Source organism: Patiria miniata, unplaced genomic scaffold (assembly GCF_015706575.1).
Source record: "Patiria miniata isolate m_02_andy unplaced genomic scaffold, ASM1570657v1 HiC_scaffold_3, whole genome shotgun sequence".
NCBI classification, from domain to species: domain Eukaryota; kingdom Metazoa; phylum Echinodermata; class Asteroidea; order Valvatida; family Asterinidae; genus Patiria; species Patiria miniata.
Genome location: NW_024037069.1, coordinates 11,376,965 through 11,400,393, shown reverse-complemented (window position 1 = coordinate 11,400,393; position 23,429 = coordinate 11,376,965). Strand labels below are relative to the sequence as shown.

Here is a 23,429-nt window from a genome sequence, read left to right as displayed (position 1 = left end):
AACGTTAAAACTTATAACATTAACATTCCCAATTCTGAAAATAAATTGCCACGGTTTTCATTACGATTTACTTTAGAGTCGAATAAACAACAGTTTCAGTTATAATCAACCAAAGATGAAGTTGAACTTCCTTTATAATTCGTTTTCTCCTAAGGTTTATTTGCAATGACTGTTTAGGGCCACCGTAGTGGTAATCTTCACGGCGGCGCGCCGCCGTAAAAATAGTGCCTAGCCGAAAATCCGGCCAGCCGAAAATCCGGCCCGATTTTCGTGCCAAGATCAGCCTGGTGTCTTTTCGCTTGTCGGCCCGGGCATGCAAACTTAAATGCATAATAATATAAAAATTTGGTAGGCCCTACATTAAAATAAAAAAATATAATAAACATATTTGCTGATTGAATATTCAATAAATGTAAGTAACTCAAACTTGTTTAAATTATATATTTTATATAATTTAAATATTATTATTGAGGTATTTTGTTTAAGTGAAACTTGTTACTATCGTTAAAGCCTAAATATTTTCAAAATGGCTGCGCCCCGTGTACCACAAATTATCCGTCGCATGAGTTTAAAATTGGCTTCAGTTGGGCGTGAAAGAGGTAAGTTAAAGCAAGTAGGGCACCTTTTTGAATGAACATTTCCCATGTATTAAAGTGCTGCAAATTCATATTGTTCGGGTTTTTATTAAATTGAGAATTAGTGAGTTGCGCCTCAGTCGATCATTCATCATGTTCATGCCATGGCCGTCAATCATGGCAATGGACCAATGTGTCAATAGAGGGCGCTACTCATCTCAGCTGGGTGACCAGATGAAAATCGCAAATTCTGCTGGATTCACTTCAAAATTTTGCTAGATTTAACAATACCTGCTATAAATCACCCAGAATTAGTGTAGTATAGTGTTATACACACATACATGTACACACAGATGCTATTAAATTTTCTTTAGAAATAAAAATATAGTAAAATTTCCTTTGAAACTAAATAATGAAAGAAATAAAATTAATTTTTCAAAATAAAAATTGGCAAGAACGTGATTGTATGGGTCCCCGGTCAGCTCCTACCATTTCTAGCGTGCATAAGGAGTACCAGCTTACCGTGTGTGAGATGACTTCAGAAAATCAAAAGTTGACTTAATGATGACCAGAAGAGTTCTGAGATGGTGACCGGGAGGGCATAACTCCTTAACGGAAGCACCTATAGCAACAGTGTTTACGCCATTGCCCTTCTCCCATCCAGAGCTTAAATTTGATGTATAATTCAACCATATTCACCCAAAAGAAAAAAAATCATACATAATATTGCTTTCTACTGGAAGGGGTCTTAAAATTAACCAATGTTGTGTTTTACAAGGTGATCATTTTAATGTGTCAATTGCCTGCCAAGCATACCTTGATACAATAGTTTTTTGGGGGGAGCGGGTAAAAATTTTCTTCTAGCAAACCACCCCCCCCCCCCCCCCGAACCATAATAATGTCACTGATTACAATTTATGAAACAGGAAAGACATTTTAAAACTTTCTGTTATACTGACAGCATAAAATTGTCTTATTGCATAGGAAGTTGCTTTTTACATGTGTGGCAATTTGGAGTAGCATGCACGTTTTTCATTTTTTTTGTACAGTTTTAGGAAATGTGGCGACAACATTTCAAAAGTTACATCCCCGCTGCCTCAGAAATTATACAACCCCGCAGGGCCAGTCTTCAACACTGCACTCGACGGAATCAACATCCCCAAAATGGCAACTGGTGAGCGCTGTTTGTCTGGAGCGGTACCCCGTCGTGTCCCAGGATCGTGTTGGAATCGAGCAAGAATACGGGAACCTGCTGGAAACCGTTGAACTGGAGAACAGTCTTCTTTCTGAACACGAGCTGCAGGTTGCTCAGCACAAGTACGAGATTTTTTTTGGGGGGGGGGGGGTGTTTTTAAAAGCTCATGCTTTTCAATCAATTTGTGGTATCACTTTCTGGCTTTCTTCTTTGAATTTGTTAGGTTTAAATTATGGGAATTCAAGGTGATATGCACTATGTAATCATCAAAAAACAAAACTACCAAATTATTATGAAATACTTTACTTGATTGTAAGCATCCTGTGAAATCATGGCACCTGGTGTACTGTCATTTTGAAGAAAACTTGAATTTTTGTATCAATTTCCAATGATGGTCAACCAACCATCATTGCAAAAAAAACACATAACAACTTTTTCAAGTATTGCCAATTTACCAAATTTAGTTAGTCCACATTTTGTTTGCAATCGATTACACACCCATGAACTGGTGCAAGCCAGCTGTCTGGTTCTCTGACGTGACAATTTCCAGATAGCTATAAATTGCTCCGTTTCGTCTGAAGTAGGGTCAGGGAACCAGACAACAAGAAAGGCCTTTTTTTCCTTGGTTTTTCCAGCATCTATGAACACCAGACTTCAAACAGTTCAGTAAAATAATATTTTTTGCTATAAAATACTGACCCCAAAATCTGTCCATTTCTGAAAATTACAGCAAAAGCAAATTATGAATGCATTTTACCTTTAAGTAGATGGCGTTTCATTTTCTGGCATATTTTGATGATCTTAGAGAGAGGATGCTTAAGAAGCAGAGCGGTGTTCTTGAAGATGATGATGATGAGAGGGAGCTAGTCACAGCCCTGGATCTTGAGGATCAGTACACTGAGGAATTCAATAAGTTCACTCCAGCTAGTAGGACATCAGGTAAAGTAGAAGTTGTCGGTTACACCTCTATGTTCCGACACCCCTAGTTCCGACAACTCAACCTATGTTCCGACATCCCTATGTTCCGATACCTCTTTGTTCCAACTGCACATATTCTTATCCCTATCCCTATCTCTAACCCGAACCCTCAACGGGAGTAACACAATCTTATTTGCAGGTTGTCGAAACATAGGGGTCGCTGAACATAGGCGTGTCGGATCATAGGTTGAGTAGTCAGAACATAGTGGTGTCGGAACATAGGGGTGTCGGAACATAGGGGTGTCGGAACATAGGGGTGTTGGAACATAGGGGTGTCGAAACATAGGGGTCGCTGAACATAGGCGTGTCGGATCATAGGTTGAGTAGTCAGAACATAGTGGTGTCGGAACATAGGGGTGTCGGAACATAGGGGTGTCGGAACATAGGGGTGTTGGAACATAGGGGTGTCGGAACATAGGGGTGTCGGAACATAGGGGTGTCGGAACATAGGGGTGTCGGAACATAAGGATGTCGGAACATAGGGGTGTCGGAACATAGGTTGAGTAGTCGGAACATAGGATTGTCGGAACATAGGGGTGTCGGAACATAGGGGTGTCGAAACATAGGGGTCGCGGAACATAGGCGTGTCGGATCATAGGTTGAGTAGTCGGAACATAGTGGTGTCGGAACATGGGGGTGTCGGAACATAGGGGTGTCGGAACATAGGGGTGTCGGAACATAGGGGTGTCGGAACATAGGGGTGTCGGAACATAAGGATGTCGGAACATAGGGGTGTCGGATCATAGGTTGAGTAGTCGGAACATAGGATTGTCGGAACATAGGGGTGTCGGAACATAGGGATGTCAGAACATAGGGGTGTCTGAACATAGAGCAGTCACCGAAATTGTCACATCACTTGCCAAGTTTCAAGTCAAGTGACTAGCTATAGACTCCGTGCACAAGTACCCCCTCAACCGTTAAAAAGGAGAGTTGGGGGAGCGCACTGGGAAGACTTCCTGAACGCATTGCTGAAGGCGCCTGATGCACATGCGAATACACACAGTCTTATCTTCCATACTAGCCCAAACATTTGGGACTCTCAATACTGTGTATGAGAGTCACAAAACTTAAGGTATTGAAAACATGCAATACAAGAAAATAAACTGGCACATGAAACAACCAGTCCAACAACTCTTCAGTACTGCATCAATCAACTGTCAGCTGACTGTGCCAAAAGAAATATCTAGGATGTCAGGTACTAGGTCATTATTTCTACACATTTTTCCATAGTCAGGCACCTGACTAATGACAAAAAATGAAGAGGTCAGTCATGTCAAACAGTTGGACCATGGATGGGCATATAGAAGTCCAGTCTTTAGCCTCATTTTGAAATCACTTGACTTCCCTCTCATGTGCAAGCCACTGCCAAATATTGTAGAAAAGTCTCCTTTAAAAAATGAACTGAGTCTTCAAACTTGGTTGCTGAAATACTGAGGACGTTACCTTTGCCCAGTGAAAGTTTTGGAGAAATTGGCTGGCTAAAGAGTGAGTAAAGTTGGCCTGATTTTCTTTGGCATCGTTTTGAGCTCTTAAGGTCCTAGTCTGCTTCCATACCTACTGTGGATATGAACTGTAAAGTTTGATTGAAATGGATCAAAATATGTGGGAACAATAGGCAATGCCAATGTTTGTTATGCAATGCAATGCGATGTTATTAACTAACTAAACTAACGAGAAGACTAACAGAGAGACATGATGATTTGTTGCGCTGTTAAATGTGACTCAACTTTACAACCTTTTTTTCCTAGACACTGAAGACATGCAGAGCGTTCAGCGCAAGTTAATGGATAAACTGGTGCTTCTCGTGAAGTGCAGGGTTGGAGACAGAAGCCTATGGATGATGCCGCAGGACACCAGACAAGATGGAGAGACAATGAGACAGGTTAGCTTAAAACTCAGTTCCAAACTCTCAAATGCTTAGTGGACGCGATGGTTTGGCAAGTCTGTGGGTGACACCATTTTAATAAGGGATTCATAAATACCTCAGACAGTTTAGCTATTCCTATTGGTCGAGAGCCCGTCACGTGGCCGGTCTTAAACGGATGATAAAGACATGGCTAGCTGGTCTTAAACACTTTTCTAGTGTCACAATAAAATGTGGACTCCTAAAAATCCAGTGCCTCTTACCGTTTCATTGGTTGAACGTTCACAATCCTCACGTAGGCATGCGCAACACTACAAGCGAGTCAGAATTTTATAGTTCTAAATTCAAAACGCAACGCCCCAGGTGCGTTCTGCGTGACATCGCGCAGAACATGTTACGCGCGCGTCAATCTCCATAAAAGGGTTGTTTACATCTTACTCGCCAGCTGAACACTCCATTATTTTGCTAGAGGGATGTTTCAAAAAGCATGAAGTGAACTTGTTGAACAAAATCGGGATTTTTTGAACGAATTATTTGATATTTTTTTACGGATAAGGTATTTATGAATGGGAATAAATATGTGCTCGGTCGGTATTTATCACTCTGTTTAATACCACTTAGAGTCTGGGTGCTGATAATTACCCTCGCCTCCGGCTCGGGTAATTATCAGCACCCAGACTCTAAGCGGTATTAAACGAGTGATAAAAACCTCCGGAGCACACATTTATTCCCTTAATAAATATGTGCTTGGCAGGTTTTCAACAAGTACGTTTACAACCGGCTAGGGGCCTGGTCGTTGTTAAAATGTCAAAACAAGTCAATAATTCACAGATTTCCAATGATTTTTTTTCACAATTTTTCTTCATGTTTTGTGAAACACCCCTCTGCCATGTCTATGGTTATATGCCTCACAAGCGGAGTGCTACATATCTCCTTATATGGGGTGTACTGCGCAATGTGGCGCAGAATGCAGCAGTGTTTTATCCACAGTTTAAAACTACCCACGATATGAACAGTGATTAACAGTTAATTAGATATTTTGGCATGGTGACCTGCAAGTCCTGCCTATAAACGATCCCCTTCCATCACTCAAAGCCACATTAATTACTTGTCCCTGATTGTATCCTAAATTTACAATTACTCCCATCTGCTTTTGAAATTGCCTTTTTTTTTACCTTAACTTCAAATTCCTATACTAGATTACCATCTCACTTAAAAATTGTATTAACAATGTTTGAAGTACATTTCTTTATTCTGAGTAACACCTCGGGAAAACAATTTCTTCAAAATCCAAAAGATTTTGGAGGATTTTGCAGAATTGATGATGATAGGGCCAAACACGTATTTACTTTACTTTGAAATTCATGCCTGTTAGTAGGTTCTCACATTAGTCCCGCCCTAAACTGCCCTGTCTGTTACATCCTAATACAATGTAATACACGCGTATCGCCGTTTGCGAGTTAGCCACTCCCCTTAGACATCCCTATGGAATTTTGTACGTTAAGTTTTGTTTGTCTCAGATTTTGCGCATTCCGTGTCCTTTCGTATATCATGAAATTGAATAATATTTCACAAACTGCGTTCACGCGATTCCACTGCGATAGTTAATTCAAGTGCCATAGGTAAAAAAAAAAGAGAGAGTGTCCCATCCATTTCCTGATAAGTAGTGGCTTTGGGAGGATTCACGTAGACCTGCTGCAAAAAAGCAAGTAAAGAATTCTTACTATCTCTGACCTCAAATCTCTTTATTCCATTGACTTGTAGGCAGCAGAGCGTGTGCTGTTATCCCAGTGTGGAATGCAAGAAATGTGGAGATCTCGTTTGTTTGGCAATGCACCAAGTGCCTGCTTCAAGTATGTCTACCCTCCTGATGTACAAGAAGACAGAAAACACAAAGGAGCAAAGGTAAGATTATTGCAGTAATATTTTGCCTTTATTAACCAGTGTGCGCCGGATGACGTGTATACACGCAATGCAGTATTTGGAATGGATGACGGATAAACAAGCAGGGAGCGAGGCCGGAAATATCTGTCAGTGACCCGCTCGCAGCGAGCGAGGCCGGATATATGAGTGTGCTGCCCGAGGGTCATGGCTTCAACCGGCCTGGCTTGAGGTCGAGTGAAAAGTAATCTGAATGCTCGTTCTTGTCAAAATAATCCCGGGGTGGATTGGTTTATAACCGAGGTAAAGACCATTAATGCACACCCCTTTAAAAATACAAATTCAAGTTATCTCCCCAATTATCTAAGGTTTGGGTAAGATATGATATTGGCGCCTCCTTTTTGTTGTTTTCCTGATTCTTTAGCCTAAAACCCTCACCGGCTACTGGCATTGAAAGAACCCCCCCCCCCCCCCCCCCCTCTAAAAAAAAAGGTCATAGAAAGAAAAAAGTATGTAGTTAGATCCTAAAGACAGCAGCAAAATTCCAATACCCAATCTTTTTCCTCCTCTTGCTTTAGATATTCTTCTACAAGGCCAGATTGATGTCAGGAGACATCAAGATCAACGCAAACATCAGTGAGGACTATGCATGGGTGGCACCCGGTGAAATGGACAAGTATCTCATTCCGTCCTATCTGGATACAGTACGGAAGTTCATTGTGCCCATCAAATCACTTGAACAGGTCTAACACGGACTCTTGTGGTTATTAGACTCTGTACGCAAGTACCCCGCCCTCAATGGTGAAAATGACAACGCACCAATATGGAGCTACTTGAGTGCTTTTGCCACCGTATTAAAAAACTCGGGTGTGTTTTGCCATCAGATGAAAATTAGGGAGCATTGGGAAATTCAGGTCGGGAAATTCAACAAAATCTGATCGCTGGATTGTAAGTCTTCTCTTCGTCATGGAGCAAAAGATCAATTAACTGCAAGAAAATCTTGGATAATGTACAAACCGGCAGTGTTACTGTTAGGGTGACTACTATTTCAATGATTAAACCCATCAGCACCTGTACGGTACTACATTGTATTAAATTGTGTTTATTCACTGAAGAATATATAAAACCGTGAAGTGCTCGGGCCCTAAAATGGGCAGGGTGCTTTTGGGTGTTACAGTGACTAAAGGGTTAAAGAGTGATCAAAGATGCCATGTGCCTCTCATAGAAAAAAATACCCGTCTGTGTTAAGAGATGTGTTATGTAAGCTTTGGAAGGCTAAAAGGTCTTTTAAATAAAAATCTGTCTTGTGTTCAGTGTCATTTTGGCCTTGAAATATTATTTGTGCACCAATTGCCTTTTCATGGACTAAAATGTCCACAGCCTAAAAATTAATTTAAAAAAACCAACCCCCACCCCCCCCCCCCCAAAAAAAAATGGCCACAAAATGATACGACAGGTAATGACAATTATGGAAGATAACTATCTTCACCCGTAAGTTGCTTTTTTTAATTACAAATTCGTCTCAGTAAAGCTTGTATTATATACAAAGTTGACATTTATACATACATGCGACCTCAACTAATGCTCTAAAAGAATCTATCAAACGTGTAAAAGGATATTTTTCTCCTTCTTACATTGGAAAAACAGGTTTCAATAAAACAACACCGTGGAGGACTCAATATGAAATAATCAAAATCGTCATCAATTAATGCGTAAACCAAATTGTTTTTGTGGAGGGGATCCGCATATAGAATTAGTTGGAGTTAAAATTGCTTTTAACTTAAACATCAATAGGTACATGGACAAAAAAATTCATGTATCCTTTCTTGTGATATTTTGGAAGTTAAGGTTTTCTTTTATGGCTTTCACACAAACAACAAAACATGATGCGATAATCAAAGAAACAAATTCCATTGGTAATTTTTTTTCGTTTATGCTATATAACACCACATCCTGTTCATCTTTGCTAATAATGGAATGAAATTAACTGCAACGTATTCAGAGATTTTTTTAATGCATCTTTGAAAAGAAAGCTGCAAGGGCGGACTTAAATTACAAAAATGCAAAACCACCTGCAAACTATCCCTGGAGATTTATCAATATATACATTTGTACATATTTTCTGTTTTTAATACAAGCCAAAACTAGCTTTGATTTACTCAGCAAAATATAACAATTAAAATGACAGACTGGTATCAGGTCATGTTAAAGGAGTAATTTAAATTGGAAATTCTCTTTCCTCTAATAATACTATTGACATTTTATTTCGGTGCATTTACTTCAAACATATCTTAGGCCAAAAAAAAAAAATAACTCGGTCTCTGGTCAGCGCGCGCGTCGATTTTAATCATGCGCCTCAAATTTTTTTTTTTTAAATGTTCCGCGGTAGCTCAAACAGCGCCCTCTATTGCCGCACCTCCTCAATTTTTTTTTACCAAAGAGCACTAAGGAATGGGAAATTGCACCAAGGCAAATGATCGAAAGCACCAAGGCAAATTATGGAGAACACCAATGTACATGAGGACACCAAAAAAGCAAAATAGTACCCCACCTTGTCTGTACAATCCAAGCTTGAAGAAAAAAAAAAAAAAAGCAAAAAAAAAAAAAAAAAGCCGCGTCGCCGCGTCAATTCCGGAACTTTGGTCTGACCAGAGACCGAATATTTTTTTTTGGGGCCTTATAGACTGTCAATAGAAAAAGAAGACAGACTTTGGGATTGAACCAGCCAACTGACCCTGGTGAGCTTGGTGGTCGAGTGATAAGACATCTGCACTAGTAAGCAGGTTATGGGTTCAAGTCCCACCGGAATGATGTATCCTGACGCCACTTTTTAAGCTCTGGCAGGAGCTTCTACATGTCACTTGGTGTGTTGGTTCGTCTATCTGTCCGTCCCGAAACTTGACCAAAAGTATGGTGTTTCATATGTGCCATCTGCGTCGCATTTTTCGGTGTTACATTTTTCAGCTCTGGCAGGATCGATTTCATGCAATACTTTCATGCAAGACTTTTTGCAACACAGCAAGAGCCAAATATTGTGCACTCGTACTTGTTTCATCATATATTATCTTAATGAAGGTCATTCATGGCAAAACTGATGAAAACACATGAATCTAGGACTGAGAAACATTTCCAAATTTTGTTAGAAAATACTTTGAAAATGCACCTGACTCTCCATAAACTTTGTACACAACCAAAGAAGTGGCGTCTGGATACTACATTCTTTCCCCAACACTGAGTATACAGTGTTTATAAAAACACATCAGTGAAGGGGAAAAACCCAATATGGAATTGACATCTCTTCAATGCAAATTCCAACCTATAAATTAAATAACTTTCCAACATTGAGCAACTTCAGTGGAGGAAACTTGTCACTCTCTCCCTCTCAAAAAAGACAAACAAAAAGCAGTTATCCAAAATCTAAAATGTCAAAAATATTAACAAGAAATCATTTCACATTATGGCTGTATTTTTGGGTGACCAGGCCCACACATACACCCTTATTGCTTTCTTGTTGCTTGCTAGATTACTGCATGAAACTAAAATCGCCTTGCAAGTAAAATTTACAAATTTATTTAAATGCTGTTGACATACACAAAGACCCTTAAATTACCAGGACCTTCTCCATTGCCGCCCCCTGTTATGGAATAGCCTACCCCGCCCCCGGTTATGGAACAGCCTACCCATCTACATCAGAAATTCTGGCAGTGTTTTGTCCTTCAAGAAAACTCTCAAGACCCACCTTTTCCCCAAATAATAGCTGGCTGTCCACTTTTCTTGTCTTCTTTCCCCGTTTCATTTCTTTGTTGAGCACCTTGAATCCTTTGGCAATTTGGCGCTCTATAAACCCAGTTATATTATTATTAACCAGGGTACATTCAAAGCAAGGTCTAATACAGAATGCTTTAAAACCTTGTGCGTGTTTAACAAAAATGAGTAAACTAATATTTAAAGGATTGCTTATCACCAGTAAAACAACTACAAAGTATCCGCCAGCGTCTCTAGAACCTAATACTTAAATAGTTTACTGGACACCTGATTCAAAAACAGCTGCTACATTTTGGCCAAAAACAAAATTAAAATTGCTTACAAACAAGTTTCATTAAAATAGTTTTGTTGTCTGTTAAAGACACTACATAGAACGATGCATTCTTAATTGGCAGAACGTTTGTGACAAAGCACGATGGATTGGAAGTAGCTTGGCCCTTTACAATTAAATATAAGGCCAGTTCTTGGCAGTCAATAGCAAACTGTCTCAAACTCAATCTTGTGACCCCATAATTACGCTCTCTTCATGACAAAATCTTTAAGTTGCGTTTTCAGTGCTACTTTTCAATTTCATTTTGAAAAATAGATTCCTTTTCTAAATTGCCCTGCTCGTGACATGAATCAATCTGGACCCAATTCTGAGGGGCTGCTCAATAAACACTTATTTCTCGGCCGATTTGCTTGATAAGCACAATACACCTGCTGAGAATCATTTGTGCTCGATAAACATCTACAAGACAAATTGGTTGTCAACATAACTCCTGCCGAGCTATTTTCCATTCCTGGCAGCATTGTGTGTGCACTGGCAGTTTTGTGAAGTAGACTCACGATGACCAAACCACGTCTAAACGTCTTAAATGACACCGAGAGGCAGTCAGTTAGGTCGCATCATTCCATCTCTTCGAATCTGTTCCTCATGACTTTCTTGACGGCATCCCTGTAGGAGTCTGTGGCAGTTATGTCGTAAGAGCCCCCTTTGATGCCCAGCCCTGCGCCCGCTTGTCTCTTTTGTACCTGCCAAAGACAGAGAAAGCCAGAACATTGAAACTGAAGAATGCTTTGGCAGTTTGACTACACATTTTCACTTCTTATCTCTATCTCATCATCATACAACAGCACTCTACCTAATCAGGGGCCAAATGTCATAGAGCTACGTACAACAATCTGCTTAACACCAAGACTTGTTGGTTTCAGCAAACTCACTTTTTCATTATTAATATACTCTGCTGAAGAAAAACAAAACTCCTTCAAGAATTTCCCGAAACTTTTATGGAGGTCACTGAAGGTCAATCACAAGCCAACCATTTTCAAGACATTCTTTGGATTGGGAATGTCATTGTTCATCCCTCTTACCTGTGATTTGACTTTAGAATAACTTTTGACTAACCTGTGACTGACTTGTGATAACATTTTAACGGACTTGGGATTAACTGGTACTAACCTTGCAAGGAACTTGTGACAGATGTGCAAAGGACTTGTGATTAACTAGTGATTGACTCATGATTGACTTGTGGTTAACTTGTGATTGACTTGTGATTGACTTGTGATTGACTTGTGATTGATTTGTGATTGACTTGTGATTGACTTGTGATTGACTTGTGAGGGCCTTGTGATTGACGTGTGATTGATTTGTGATTAACTTGTGATGACTTGTGATTGATTTGTGATTGATTTGTGATTGACTTGTGATTGATTTGTGACTGACTCATGATTTACTTGTGACTGACTAGTCAGTGACTCGTGATGGACTCGTGATTGACTTGGGACTAACTAGTGACCAACTAGTGACTGACTTGTGACTGACTTGTGACGGACTAGTGATTGACTCGTGATTGACTCGTGATTGATTAGTGATTGAATCGTGATTGACTCGTGATTGTCTCGTGATTGACTCGTGATTACTAGTGATTGACTTGTGATCGACACAAAATTGGCTTGTGATTGACATGTGATCAACGTGATTGGTTGCAGAGTGACTGTGACTGACTCCATTGCAAGTCCTTACCTCTATGGGGTCCATGCGCCCCTGCTGCTTCTTGCCCAGGCCCGTCCCCTTGTTCCAGCCCATCTTCTGCAGCAACTTGTTGCCGATGTTGTCTTCTTGAAGACCCTCTTTAGTCGGTTCCTCATATGGTCTGCCGAAGTAGAAAGTCAAGAGATAAAACGTGGCTACAGTGTTTTCTCTACATTTGGGACATTATACTCGGGTATAAAAAGAGAGAAGTCAAAAATAGGATAAATTCCAAGCTTTGCAAGACTTTTTAGGGTTTTTTTTGTGGGTCAAATGTTTAATGGCATACATGGGAAGAAAAAAACAAGGAAATGAGCTGATCTGAATGAAAGATGAATGCCAGACAATCAATATCAACCTGTCAATAATAACACTGTAAACCATACTGATCGTTGAGGTAGCTGATGATGACACAATTTCAAAGGATTAAAACTTTTGGTGCAATTCAAGACAATGCTCAAAATATTACTTTTACTACTATAATTTATAGAAATGAAAGTAAGGAAGGATTCCATAAATGCTCGATGGCAGTGTGACTTAAGAGACTGCAGACAATGAATATTTAGTTTTTCAGAGTTGGAGGAAAACCCCTGATAAACATTCTTGGGAACCCACAAACGGTCCCCTGCCAGCCTTGGTTGGGGAAGGGTGGGTGGGGGGGGGGGGGGGGGGGAGGGTAACTTGGGTCACAGGGGTGGAAGGCAAGTATCACTAATCAAACAGTCTTCCATAGCAACCTGTCTCCTTAGATAATCCACAGTAAGGAGCAACACACTGATCCTTGGCAGCTCTTTAGTGAGAAGAAACTACTTACACTGTAGGTTTTGGAGGCCGGAACTTCTTCTTTGGCGGCGCCTCATCCACGCCAAACTTCTGTCTGCGTTCCTTTGCCCGATCCCGATACTGGTACTAAAATAAACCCCAAAAATAACTTGCTTCAACACATCATTTATTTCAACACTTGGGTAGACTTACTTGGCTTTTATAAACTTAAATTTATATTTTAAGCAAATGATGTCAGTTGTACAACTTTGTCAACATTTTTACCGGGAACCAGTAACTTCTCCAAAATCTAAAACTCTGCAGCAAAACAAATGGCACACTAAATTTCAAAAGCATCATGTCTCATATGAATAATAACTACAATTGAAAAGTCTGAGTATACAGTGCTTATATAATTATGTCAGCAAGGGCATCACCTAATGTTAAAATCACATCTCCTGGATGAAAACATTCCATTACACATGCTCAGTTTAGTTAATTTTTTGCACGATTTCCATACAAATTTTTTTTTTTAAAGGCATATAGGATCATACACATTTATCACAAAAATAAACTACAAAATTATTGTTAAAAAACTTAATTAGATTCAAGATTGTACTTGTACTAAACACCCCATGAAATGATTCCGTCTAGCTTACTGCCGTTTAGAAGAAATCAAGAAATTAAGGTGATTTCCAACGATCAGTGAATTGACTGATTTTTGAAAAATTGTGTTTCATGATCGAAAGGTTGTGCATGGTTTTTCACCGTTTCTCTGAAAATGTATCCACTTAGCTGAAAGTTCAACAGGTTAAGTTTTTGAACATTCTTCTTTGGATTTTGCGTGGTGTTATTATTGGAAATGAACAAAATGAGTGAAAAGCAAATGATCCTATGTGACTTTTAAGAGAGCAACTTGCACTGAACTTACGTCAGTCTCGGCTGCTTCCTGATCTCTGAGCTCCTGCGAATCTAGCCGCAGCGATTCTAGGTTCTGCTTGTGCAACTCCGAGAACTGCTGATGCTTGACCAGGATCTCCTTGGAGGGGAACTGCCGCTTGCACAGCAGGCAGATCAACTTGGACCAGTCTGTCAGCGCATCCACAGTGCTGGCCACATTGCTGGTGGCAGCGGTGGGATTGACGGTGGCAAAAGTGGGATGGATTTCGGGCTCTGGTTCGCTGTCGCTTCCTCCACCATAAGAAGCTACGATTGCACTCTATAAACAAATTTCAAGGAGATATTCTTTTTGGGCACCATTTTAATCAATTTTATTTTTAAAAAATATATGGAGACCATAATGCAAGCGTAAAACCCCAAACGTAAAGCAGCAACATTTTGAACAAATATTCAAAAGAGGCATACCTTGCTGGCCGCTGTGCCTGGGTCACTGGTCTGTTTCTGCAGCACGTGTTGGACTGCTGCTTTGGTGTCAGCAGGATTGGCCTGTGGGAGGAACATGGAACATATTTCACAAACTACTATTCTAACAAATCCAGACCAAACTACTATTTTCGGAAAAAATGTCTCACGATTACGTTTGAACTCACTCTATCCTCAAAAATATAGAGACCATCGCCAAAGGAAACTGACCAAAACGAATGTAAAATGATTCAAAGACATTTTCATCTGAAATTAAAGTTTCTTAAACAAATCCCAAAGTACTTTAAAGTCCTTGCTAATTAATAACCGTAGTAAATGGACAGACTCATTGTTATATTTTTTGAGAAAAAGGTTTTGACACGGTCCTGATTTCATTGAGCTACAAAACAGAAAAAAAATAGTATAGCACATTTCTATATAAGCATATATCAATTGAAAACCACTCAAAGGTAGAATACACAAGGAAGAAATTTTTGGTTAGTAACTCATGTTTTCTAAGCAAATATTTTCTGTAGTTAAAATATTTTCAGTGCCTAGCAGCTCAATGATATCGACCACAGCTGGCTTGTAACCTTGGCCCAATTGCATGGCTCTGCTAACCACAGAAATATACACTTATAATCACCATTTTGTGCTTCTCTGTGCTTAACATGAAAGCACAGAATTCCCAGTTACGGGATGTACGCAAGTGTAGAAGCCAAAATTCCTCGCTAACCCGTGAAATATGCTAACCATAAGCACAGAAGTTTCTGCTTCTGCAGGCACAGCCATGAAACAGGGCCCTGTTGTTGCTTAAAATATTACTTTTTTGATGTTTGGAGAATTTATAAGCTTGTCTGTGTTTAGCAGTTCCTCACCTTCTTCATAAGCATTGCAAAGCCGGCGTCGGCAGCCCCAATCACTGAGAAGCCACCTTCCATTCCGGCTCCGCCCTTCTTAGCAGCATTGGCCTTGGAGTTATTCATGCTCTTGGCCCATCGTGCCATGTCTTTAGCAAGCTGTAGAATACAGACATATTACAATCAATACATGAGAAGACATCCGAAGAGACGAGGATAGGATGTGAATAACTTGCTCAAGTTGTCGTAATAACTTGTACAAGAACTTGCACTAGGAGGTTTTAGTTTCGCCAATCTTTTCTCAAAATGTCTCAAGTCCCTTGTATAAATTTTTGATGATCTAATGTAATCTTTGTAAAATTGTGTCCCTATCTCACTGACCGACTCACTGTCACCTGTGACTTACACCAGGCTTTACGAGACTTGCCTGTTCATGTATGTGATGTAGGATCCTACACCACTTTAGTCTGCTTTAGTCTGGCGCCCCTTGTTCTATGTACTTTCATGATACATGTGTAAGCAATAAGTCAAGTCTTCATGCGAACTCCAGACGATATACTACCTGGCTCTCTTCACCAGCCAACAACCAGGCTAAGTCACAAATGACGGGGAGTCAGTCGGGGAGTCAGTCAGTCAGTGTAATTCCTCTTGACGATGACACAAGTGAGGCACGAGTCGCGATGTGGGCAGACAGAAATAACACTTTGTCACCCACAGCAACTATGTAACTGATGGTTAGAGAACTACTACCACCTGGTGCAGAGGCAAGCTGGGCAAAGTGGAAATGCCTCAACTGACTGAGATCTAGAGTTGGCAGATAGAGCCAACGTGACACTCAACAAGTGGGGATATAGTTCCTCCAATGACACCATGTGTGATTGTGGCGCAGAGCCACAAACTATGGAGCACCTTTTGAGATGCCCTCTACTACAAGATCCTTGCACAGCTGCTGACCGTGCAATGTATAATGAATATGCGGAGAAATGTATCCCGCTTTGGCTGAGCCGAATTTAGCTTTTTGTGAAGTGGACTCGATAAAAAGAAGTCAGTCAGTTTAGTACAAAGAGGACTTTAGGCTGGCCCTCTTGAATCAGCAATAAGCAGTGGTGCAGCAAAAGATACCATCCAGTCTAATACCTTTTTGGCCATCTTGTTCTTATCGTTCTTGTCCTTCTTGTCTTTCTCCTTTGTCTTCTCTGCCTTGTCTGTAGTATCAGCGTTGGCGGCAGTCTGTTCAGGTTTGGCATCCGGTGCAGGGAGGTAGGTAGATGCAGCCGCGTCCCAGTACAGGTATTTCTGCGTCGTGCCGTCGAAGTAATACTGGAACGAGAATAGGATGACCCTATATCAACACTTGTTCCCCAAAACGTGTAAAACTCCTGGTTTTGGTACATTGTGGCAATTTCATAGGATTGAACTCTTTGTGTCTCACCGGTTTGGTATCAAATCTGAACCAGCTTTATGACACAAATAGTGCATGAAAGGGTTAGTTTACCTGTAAGATTTACATTTACCTTGGAACATACGTTTAACATTTACTGTAAAAAAAATTGAATAAATTTGGCAGCATTACAGTTCAAAATCTTGGAATATTAAAAATCTTGAAAACAAAGCTTAAATTCATGATAAAACCTTAACAATTTTTACAAATTATCTTGTCTCTCCGTCAGTTAGTTAGTTAGTAACAAATGTTGACACTGTCTAGTGCTCCTACATATTTTGACTGATTTCAACCAAACTTTGTCAAAAATATCAGTCGCCCAGCCCCAACATGTCACATGACCAAACTGGGGTCAAAAGTCATCATGGGGTCACGGGGCTCAAAATTCCTCTCCTTCCAGAAATTACATGGCACAATCACGTGACTCATGCATGAACACAAATTCGTTGGCCTGCAACTTCCGAGGTCCAATCGAGCTTGTTCAACAAGTACATCTCACTATATATAGTTACAAGCAGAAAAAGGCCTCTCTAAAATCTGGCAAGATACACCCCAATTTCTACTTTTACAAACAAAAAAGACTCTTTGTTCATAGAAGTCTGCAGAAGAAAAAAAACGAGACAAGGTTTGAAAAGAACTATTTGCCCACCTGTGAGTTGGCATCGTAGTACAGGCCAACAGTTGGGTCGTAGTAGAAACTGGAAATCTCATCGTAGACGTACTTGGACACGTCTGGGGTAGGGTACTTCTGCCCCTCTTGGAAAAACACGGGGACTACAGGGGCTTCAGTTACTGAACTTGATTCCTGCCGATAAAACATTTTTCATGTGGTCAAGCATTTCTAAGGTTTTTTTTTAAATTTTAAATAAAAATATCCATAAAGTTTCTGATTTAACGCTTATGTTTGCCTCACTAGCCCAACAGAAATATTGAAATAGTTAATGGCAAGCTCAAAAATGGAATGTGAACTAAACTGTTACGAAATACTCTCGGAAAAGCTTCCTCATAAAAAAGAGGTGCAACGTGAAAATCTGAGATATTTACAATAATTGTTCATAAAGGTGAACTTTTTCAGTGAAGATTGAATACCAGAGTTGTCATGGAGTCACTTCAAGACAAAATGAGTCAATCACAAGTCCAGTCTCGAGCAGTGTTGTAATTGGGCTACTCTAGTCAAGTTCAAGTCTCGAGTCACTCTAGTTGAGTCCTTGACCGAATCTCGAGTCACTTTGGTCGAGTCCGAGTCTCTTGCTACTGTGACTCGAGTCGAGTCCGAGTCACAGAAATTGCGAATCGAGACAGACTTGAGTCCGAATCCTGGACTTGAGCCCTACAACACTGGTCTCAAGTAACAAGCTGTTCAAAGGCTTCTCTGTGTCATGGTTGAACCTCTTTCTTGAATCTGACTTGTGAATGACTTGTGATTTCACTTGACAACTACTGAATTCCCACTAGATACCCATCAAGCCCCAAAAGACAAGACAGCACCAAGTTTCTCCAAATTCAGAGTCTCATGCTCGCTGTGCTGACCTGTTTCTTTCTCCTCTTCTTCTTGGTTGATGCCATTGCCAGGGCAGCCCCTCCATCATCTTTCTCCTCCGATGCCTTCTCCTTGTCTCCCTCTTCCTTCTTCCGTTTCTTTTTTTCCGACCACTGCCTGGCTTTCTCGGCCAGCGCCTCTTGGTCCTCTTGATCTGCTGCTGCTGCGGTTGTTGTTGAGGTCGTAGCCTTGCCTGCTGCTTGTTTCTTAGATTCCTCTTGCAGCTTGGCAGTCACTATCAGCTGTTGCTGCACCTGCTGCTGCTGTTGGGAAAGTATAGCCCATACAATTCAACCTGTTAACACTTGCATTACATTGTATTACATTGTAATCATTCCCAAAAGAATTCATAAAACTAGAGTACTCAGGCAATTTTGGGGTGGTACAGAAATAGCACACAGGGCCGGGGGAGGGGGGGGGGGCAGCACAAGCACCAATGGGTAAAACACACTTGACAATAAACCATTTAACAAAACTTGCCAATGGATTCCTTGACCTTTTCTCATTTATATGAAACTTTTAAAGATTTTTCATTTTATTTTTTCAACTTCTTAAACTGAACATCAAATTAAATTTGACTTTTTGTGTATTAACCCTAACCGAACTCAACCCATCAAAGTTCAACAGCAGGTTTTTGTTTAAATCTGTTGGGATAGGTACAGTTCCCCTAAACTGGTGGTCTTTGACACTGGGGTTGGCATACCTCCAGAAACTGAGTCCAACAGTGTGTGGTACAATTTCCCATGTTGGTGTTGGAATTTGCCAGATTGGGTATGGTTCCTAGTAAATTATGCTGGAGAGTTAGGGTTAATAGTTAACAATCAGGTATGCAGTGCAGTGCAGAAAGACGCATGACGGTATTGCAGCAATATTTTACATAAATGATTACCTGCAGCTGTAGTCGTCTGGCTGCCTGAACTTGTTCCTGTGCCACGGCTGCTTTGTCTGTTGGGGTGAAATGTAAAAATAATTTAGCAAGACTACTTTAACTGCATCAGGATGCGAACCTAAGACCGCTAAAAAGCCTCTCATGCAGCATCCAATTTAATCACAAATTTCCGTAATGGAACGAGTATGAGCTTGCCTTAAATACAAAAAACACTTTCACATTGTTAACAGATAGATTGCTAAACTGTTAACCCTCTCTTGTGGAAAGTCAATATTCAGAGCAATGTGTAAAACCATTTCAAACCCAGGTCAGTTTCAGGCAAAGGGATATGAAGTGTTAAAGTAACTGAGTCACACAGAGTCACTGCACACAAAAAACAATAATGGGGAGAGCAGTGAAGCATGACCGAATCTGCCTGCTTGCCCTGAGCTTAACCACGAGGAAAGAATTGTGCAGGGATTTGAAGTATTTTCCATACTCCACAGAAGATTTTCTCAAACTAAATTGAAGTGCGGGTGCTAACTTTCCGGGCGAAAGTGTTTTTGCAAAACTTGAAAGGTTGTGAATTGCAGAAGACTAGGAGCGTTAAAAAAACACCAATTATAGGGACCAATGCAGCTTCTTTTTCAACCCAACCATTCAAAAGGACCATTCGTGTTTTCATTCTTAAGTTTTCATGAAAGAATGCAAGGGATCACAGATTAACATTATTTATTCACATTCTCAAAAATCATCGATTGTCACTAACATTGTTCTCTGTCTGCGATGACACCTGTTCCCTTGACGACAGCCGAAGCCAACATATTGGAACCCACGAGGGCGCCCTGCACCTGGTACTCGGCCTGAGCCGGTAACTGACTACCCGCCGGCTGCACCACATAGGGCTGGTAGACATACTGCTGGGACTCGGTCAGCTTGGTGGGGTCCAGAGTGGGCGTGGCTTGCTGATAGAAGAGGGCGGCACCTGCTGAGGTCTCGGGCGTGGGAGGCTGGGTGCTAGCCGGATCCTCCTGGGAACCGTACTACAAGATAAAACAGAAAGAAATCAGAGCGATTTCTCTTTAACCCTAACCCCTTGAGCACTTTTACTAAAAAGTATCCTGAATCCGCCAAATCCACCAATTTTGTCATATATGCAACAAAAATGTTGGTGTCCTGAGTCTATCAGAATCCACAGTGAGTCCATTAGAATTCACTCTTTAATTTTTTTTTTTTTATGGATAAGTACTGAAACAAAAAAAACACTTGTACCAAAAGGAACCAAAACAAGGATTATAACAAGTGTAGTAATGATAACAATATTACGCATTGTGTGCTGCGCATATAAACCTTGCTAAACCACCTGTTGAGGCCAATAGAGGGTTTACACAATTTAAAATTTGATATAATTTCCTTGTTCAGGTGAATGACAATCAGCAGCGTATCTATACAATTTTTTTAATGTGGAATTATTTAAAACCCTTACTGTTTCAATTCTTTGCTCTACACAACTCACCGCGGGCCATTTTGCCTCTGTAAGCACAGGATTGGTTGTTTTAGACTCCTCAGGAAGGCTTTGCTTGCAGAAGTGAACTGACACTGCAAAAAAACCCAAGAATAGACAATCTTAATCTTTATCTTAAATAGATTGCTGACTGTATGCATAACGGGTCAGATCAGGAAATCAATATAAGCTGCCTATTGTTTGATCAATCACAGACAGTCAAAATTGTTCTTCCACTTCCCTTGCCATGCATTTATATAGAGGCCAGTAAAATAAACAGTCAGATCACAATGTTGTAAACACTGCAACTAGTCAAATTCCATCAACAGACAAGAGAGGTCACTGGTAGGTACAGCTGGCATATCAATCACCTCCAGTCAAAGCATGGCTATATCACATTCACAAGGAATTCAACTGTTAAAAACAGTCATTTAACCTAACCTTCCCAAATCCTCCAAAATCCTCTTCGCAAAGTGGAGGATTTTGCAGGATTGAGGCAGTGGTCACCCCTCCAAGGACTACATTCAAGAAATAATGGAGGATTTTGCAGGATTGAGGCTATATGCAATTTTTACAAAGAGGCAGTTGGAGGATTTAGCAAGATTGAGGTTACATCCTAGCAAAAGTGCTAAGGGACTAAGGGTTAATTGATTTTGACTGCTGTGATGGCGCAGCTGAATTTAGCCAGCCAGAGAGGGAGGGCCTTACCTTGCTTCCCGTCAATTTGAAACGGCGGCTGCATGGACACCAGAATATTCATGAGGTGGGTAGCCGTCTCCATGGTGTCCATCTCAACATAGCAGTAGCCCCGTGAGGTGCGCGTCAGGGTGTCCCGCGCTATGCTGATGTTCATCGTGGCCGAGGAGATGTACTCCAAGACTTTGGTCACCGTTTCTTCCGTCGTCAGCGCGTCCAGGCCCATCAGGATCAATACTTAATTAGACCAAAAACCAAACAAGAATGCATTTCATTTCATGACAAGATATTGATACAGTGGTGCTAATCTCTATTCATTGGCTCTTTGCTTTTGGCTGAGCATTTGAATGCAAACAACAATTGTTCACTGCAAACTTCTACAATATTGAAGATATAGATTCTTTACTTTGCACTGTGATAATAACTTGTGATTTACATGACACTCACCATTTGAGGCCACATCACCTATTTCACTGTAACGCTCCGAGTCTGTGGGTGGAAATAAAAAAGCAGAGTAACCATCATGGCTTGGGGGGGGGGGATTTTACTCTTCAGGATTTCGCACCTGTGAATGAGTTTGGAGCTTGAAGTGTCTTCTGATCCTGAGGAATCCTTTGCATGTATATTATGAAAGGCATACCCGAATGGCATTTGTAACATTTTTGACATGTTGATGGTTGTTTGTTTTCCACTTAATCTTCACATCTGTCATTAAGACATCACCATGGAAGGCCCTTGTGACTTTGCTTAAAACGAAGATATGCATGTATTTATAGGCCTTTCTTTTGTTTGTAAACATTGGCGTCATTTTGTATGGGCTGCTGTAAGCGCATAAATTGAAGTCGTGGTTGGCAACATATTTTTCCAAAAAAGTCCTCATAACGCCATCAACACATGGTAAAAAGACATATGTGGGAATTATTTTGCAGCTTTGTTGAAAATGTTGTATTTTCAAGTATCAAATAATATTTTGGTGATCTGTAATAACTCCTTTTCATTTTTGCAGTGTTGGACCTTCCATAGTTTTGCAGGCTGTGGTTGGTAAAAATGCAGTTTGCCAACCAAGCGCAGAAAAGTCTATATGTGAAGCATTCTGGAAAAATGGTCACGGTGGAGAATGCAAAAAAAACCTTATGTTGGTGTATTTCTTTCGATTTTCAGATTTGTTGATATTTATCATCTTTGATATGTCTACTACACATATATTTTAAAGAATACTATAAAAATTGTGAAATAAAAGTATTTTTAAGGAAAAACATTAGGCATCTTTCATATTCATAAAGCCTACAGAATAGGCGAAACTTTGAAGGCCTTTTTTCAGTATTGTATTTTTCTGACTTTTTTGCGATAAATGCAAACCTTAAATATCTATAACTTGTCAACAGAATGTCCAATTGAAGTGTAACAAACATCACTGTCAGGAGAATTTTATTCTCTTTCCTAATACCTACAAACTCACATTTTGACCTCTGCAAAGTTGTGTCTCATTTTGCCAGAAAAATCTGACAAATGTTGCAAATAGATCTTATTTTTAACAAAGACTCCACACACTGAGAAAAACAATGCAAAGATGTTGACCAAAAGGTAAACCCTAGGACCAAAGTTTCCGTTCAGCCCAAACTGGATGTTTCTTACCCTCTTTGCTGATGCTACACTTGAAGCAATACTCCCGCCGCTTGAAGTTATGCGTACCACACTGAGGTTAAAAATAACAAGCAATGTAGAAATCCTGCTGCACTGATCCAAGGAGTCTGGAAGCCAGACTTCCCTTGGATACTATAAAGGCACCCAGTTTTTTTTTTGAAACTATGTATACTTACAACATGGAGGTAGAATTAGCCTCCATGCTCTCAACAAATGAAATGAAACATGTCACCTCATATGAAAACAGTGATGACACTACAACAACTACCAGGAGAAACATTTTTACTTTCGAAAGGATGAATGACCACATTCTCAATTCCGTCCCACAGATGCTACGATGCCATGCACTTAGTGGCTGTAACTGAGGGGGCTTGTGTAGTGTATGTTTGACTGGAGAACAATTTAGATTATCTGAAAACAGCACTGACAAGTTGCTAGTAAAGAAATACCTGCTCAATGTAACAATGTACAACAGTTGACAAA

The 23,429-nt window shown here is 40.3% G+C and overlaps 2 protein-coding genes across 4 annotated transcripts in view; one reads left to right on the top strand and one right to left on the bottom strand.

Moving 5' to 3' along the window:
* The first annotated feature begins 491 nt into the window (after positions 1-491).
* On the top strand, positions 492-8,597 carry LOC119738703 (39S ribosomal protein L46, mitochondrial-like). Its single transcript, XM_038213639.1, has 6 exons — positions 492-599; positions 1,625-1,892; positions 2,576-2,709; positions 4,497-4,630; positions 6,377-6,517; positions 7,072-8,597. Exons 1-6 carry the CDS (start codon positions 527-529, stop codon positions 7,240-7,242), a joined length of 921 nt encoding a protein of 306 aa, XP_038069567.1. The 5' UTR covers positions 492-526; the 3' UTR covers positions 7,243-8,597.
* A 1,368-nt stretch (positions 8,598-9,965) lies between these two features.
* The window catches only part of LOC119738700 (RNA-binding protein 5-like), a 23,261-nt gene continuing 9,797 nt past the window's right edge, over positions 9,966-23,429 (bottom strand). For 2 of the 3 annotated variants that reach the window (XM_038213628.1, XM_038213630.1), the window contains 15 exons: positions 22,938-22,998; positions 21,750-21,791; positions 21,315-21,539; positions 20,619-20,701; positions 19,872-20,145; positions 19,124-19,179; positions 18,225-18,497; positions 17,344-17,499; positions 16,391-16,573; positions 15,272-15,412; positions 14,397-14,477; positions 13,963-14,250; positions 13,084-13,178; positions 12,264-12,393; positions 9,966-11,272 (listed from right to left, as the gene is read on the bottom strand). In XM_038213628.1, the coding sequence (XP_038069556.1) occupies positions 11,147-11,272; positions 12,264-12,393; positions 13,084-13,178; positions 13,963-14,250; positions 14,397-14,477; positions 15,272-15,412; positions 16,391-16,573; positions 17,344-17,499; positions 18,225-18,497; positions 19,124-19,179; positions 19,872-20,145; positions 20,619-20,701; positions 21,315-21,539; positions 21,750-21,791; positions 22,938-22,998 (2,214 nt within the window). In that variant the 3' untranslated portion in view covers positions 9,966-11,146. The remainder of the gene's footprint in view (positions 11,273-12,263; positions 12,394-13,083; positions 13,179-13,962; positions 14,251-14,396; positions 14,478-15,271; positions 15,413-16,390; positions 16,574-17,343; positions 17,500-18,224; positions 18,498-19,123; positions 19,180-19,871; positions 20,146-20,618; positions 20,702-21,314; positions 21,540-21,749; positions 21,792-22,937; positions 22,999-23,429) is intronic. The other variant, XM_038213629.1, reaches the window with a different exon arrangement.

What these genes read in the sequence shown, in the direction of transcription:
- LOC119738703 (XM_038213639.1), top strand. Translation starts at nt 527, where the DNA reads ATGGCTGCGCCCCGTGTACCACAAATTATCCGTCGCATGAGTTTAAAA. An exon ending in TTCAGTTGGGCGTGAAAGAG is followed by an intron (nt 600 to 1,624) that starts GTAAGTTAAAGC and finishes TTTTTTGTACAG; the next exon opens with TTTTAGGAAATGTGGCGACA. An exon ending in ATGGAGAGACAATGAGACAG is followed by an intron (nt 4,631 to 6,376) that starts GTTAGCTTAAAA and finishes ATTGACTTGTAG; the next exon opens with GCAGCAGAGCGTGTGCTGTT.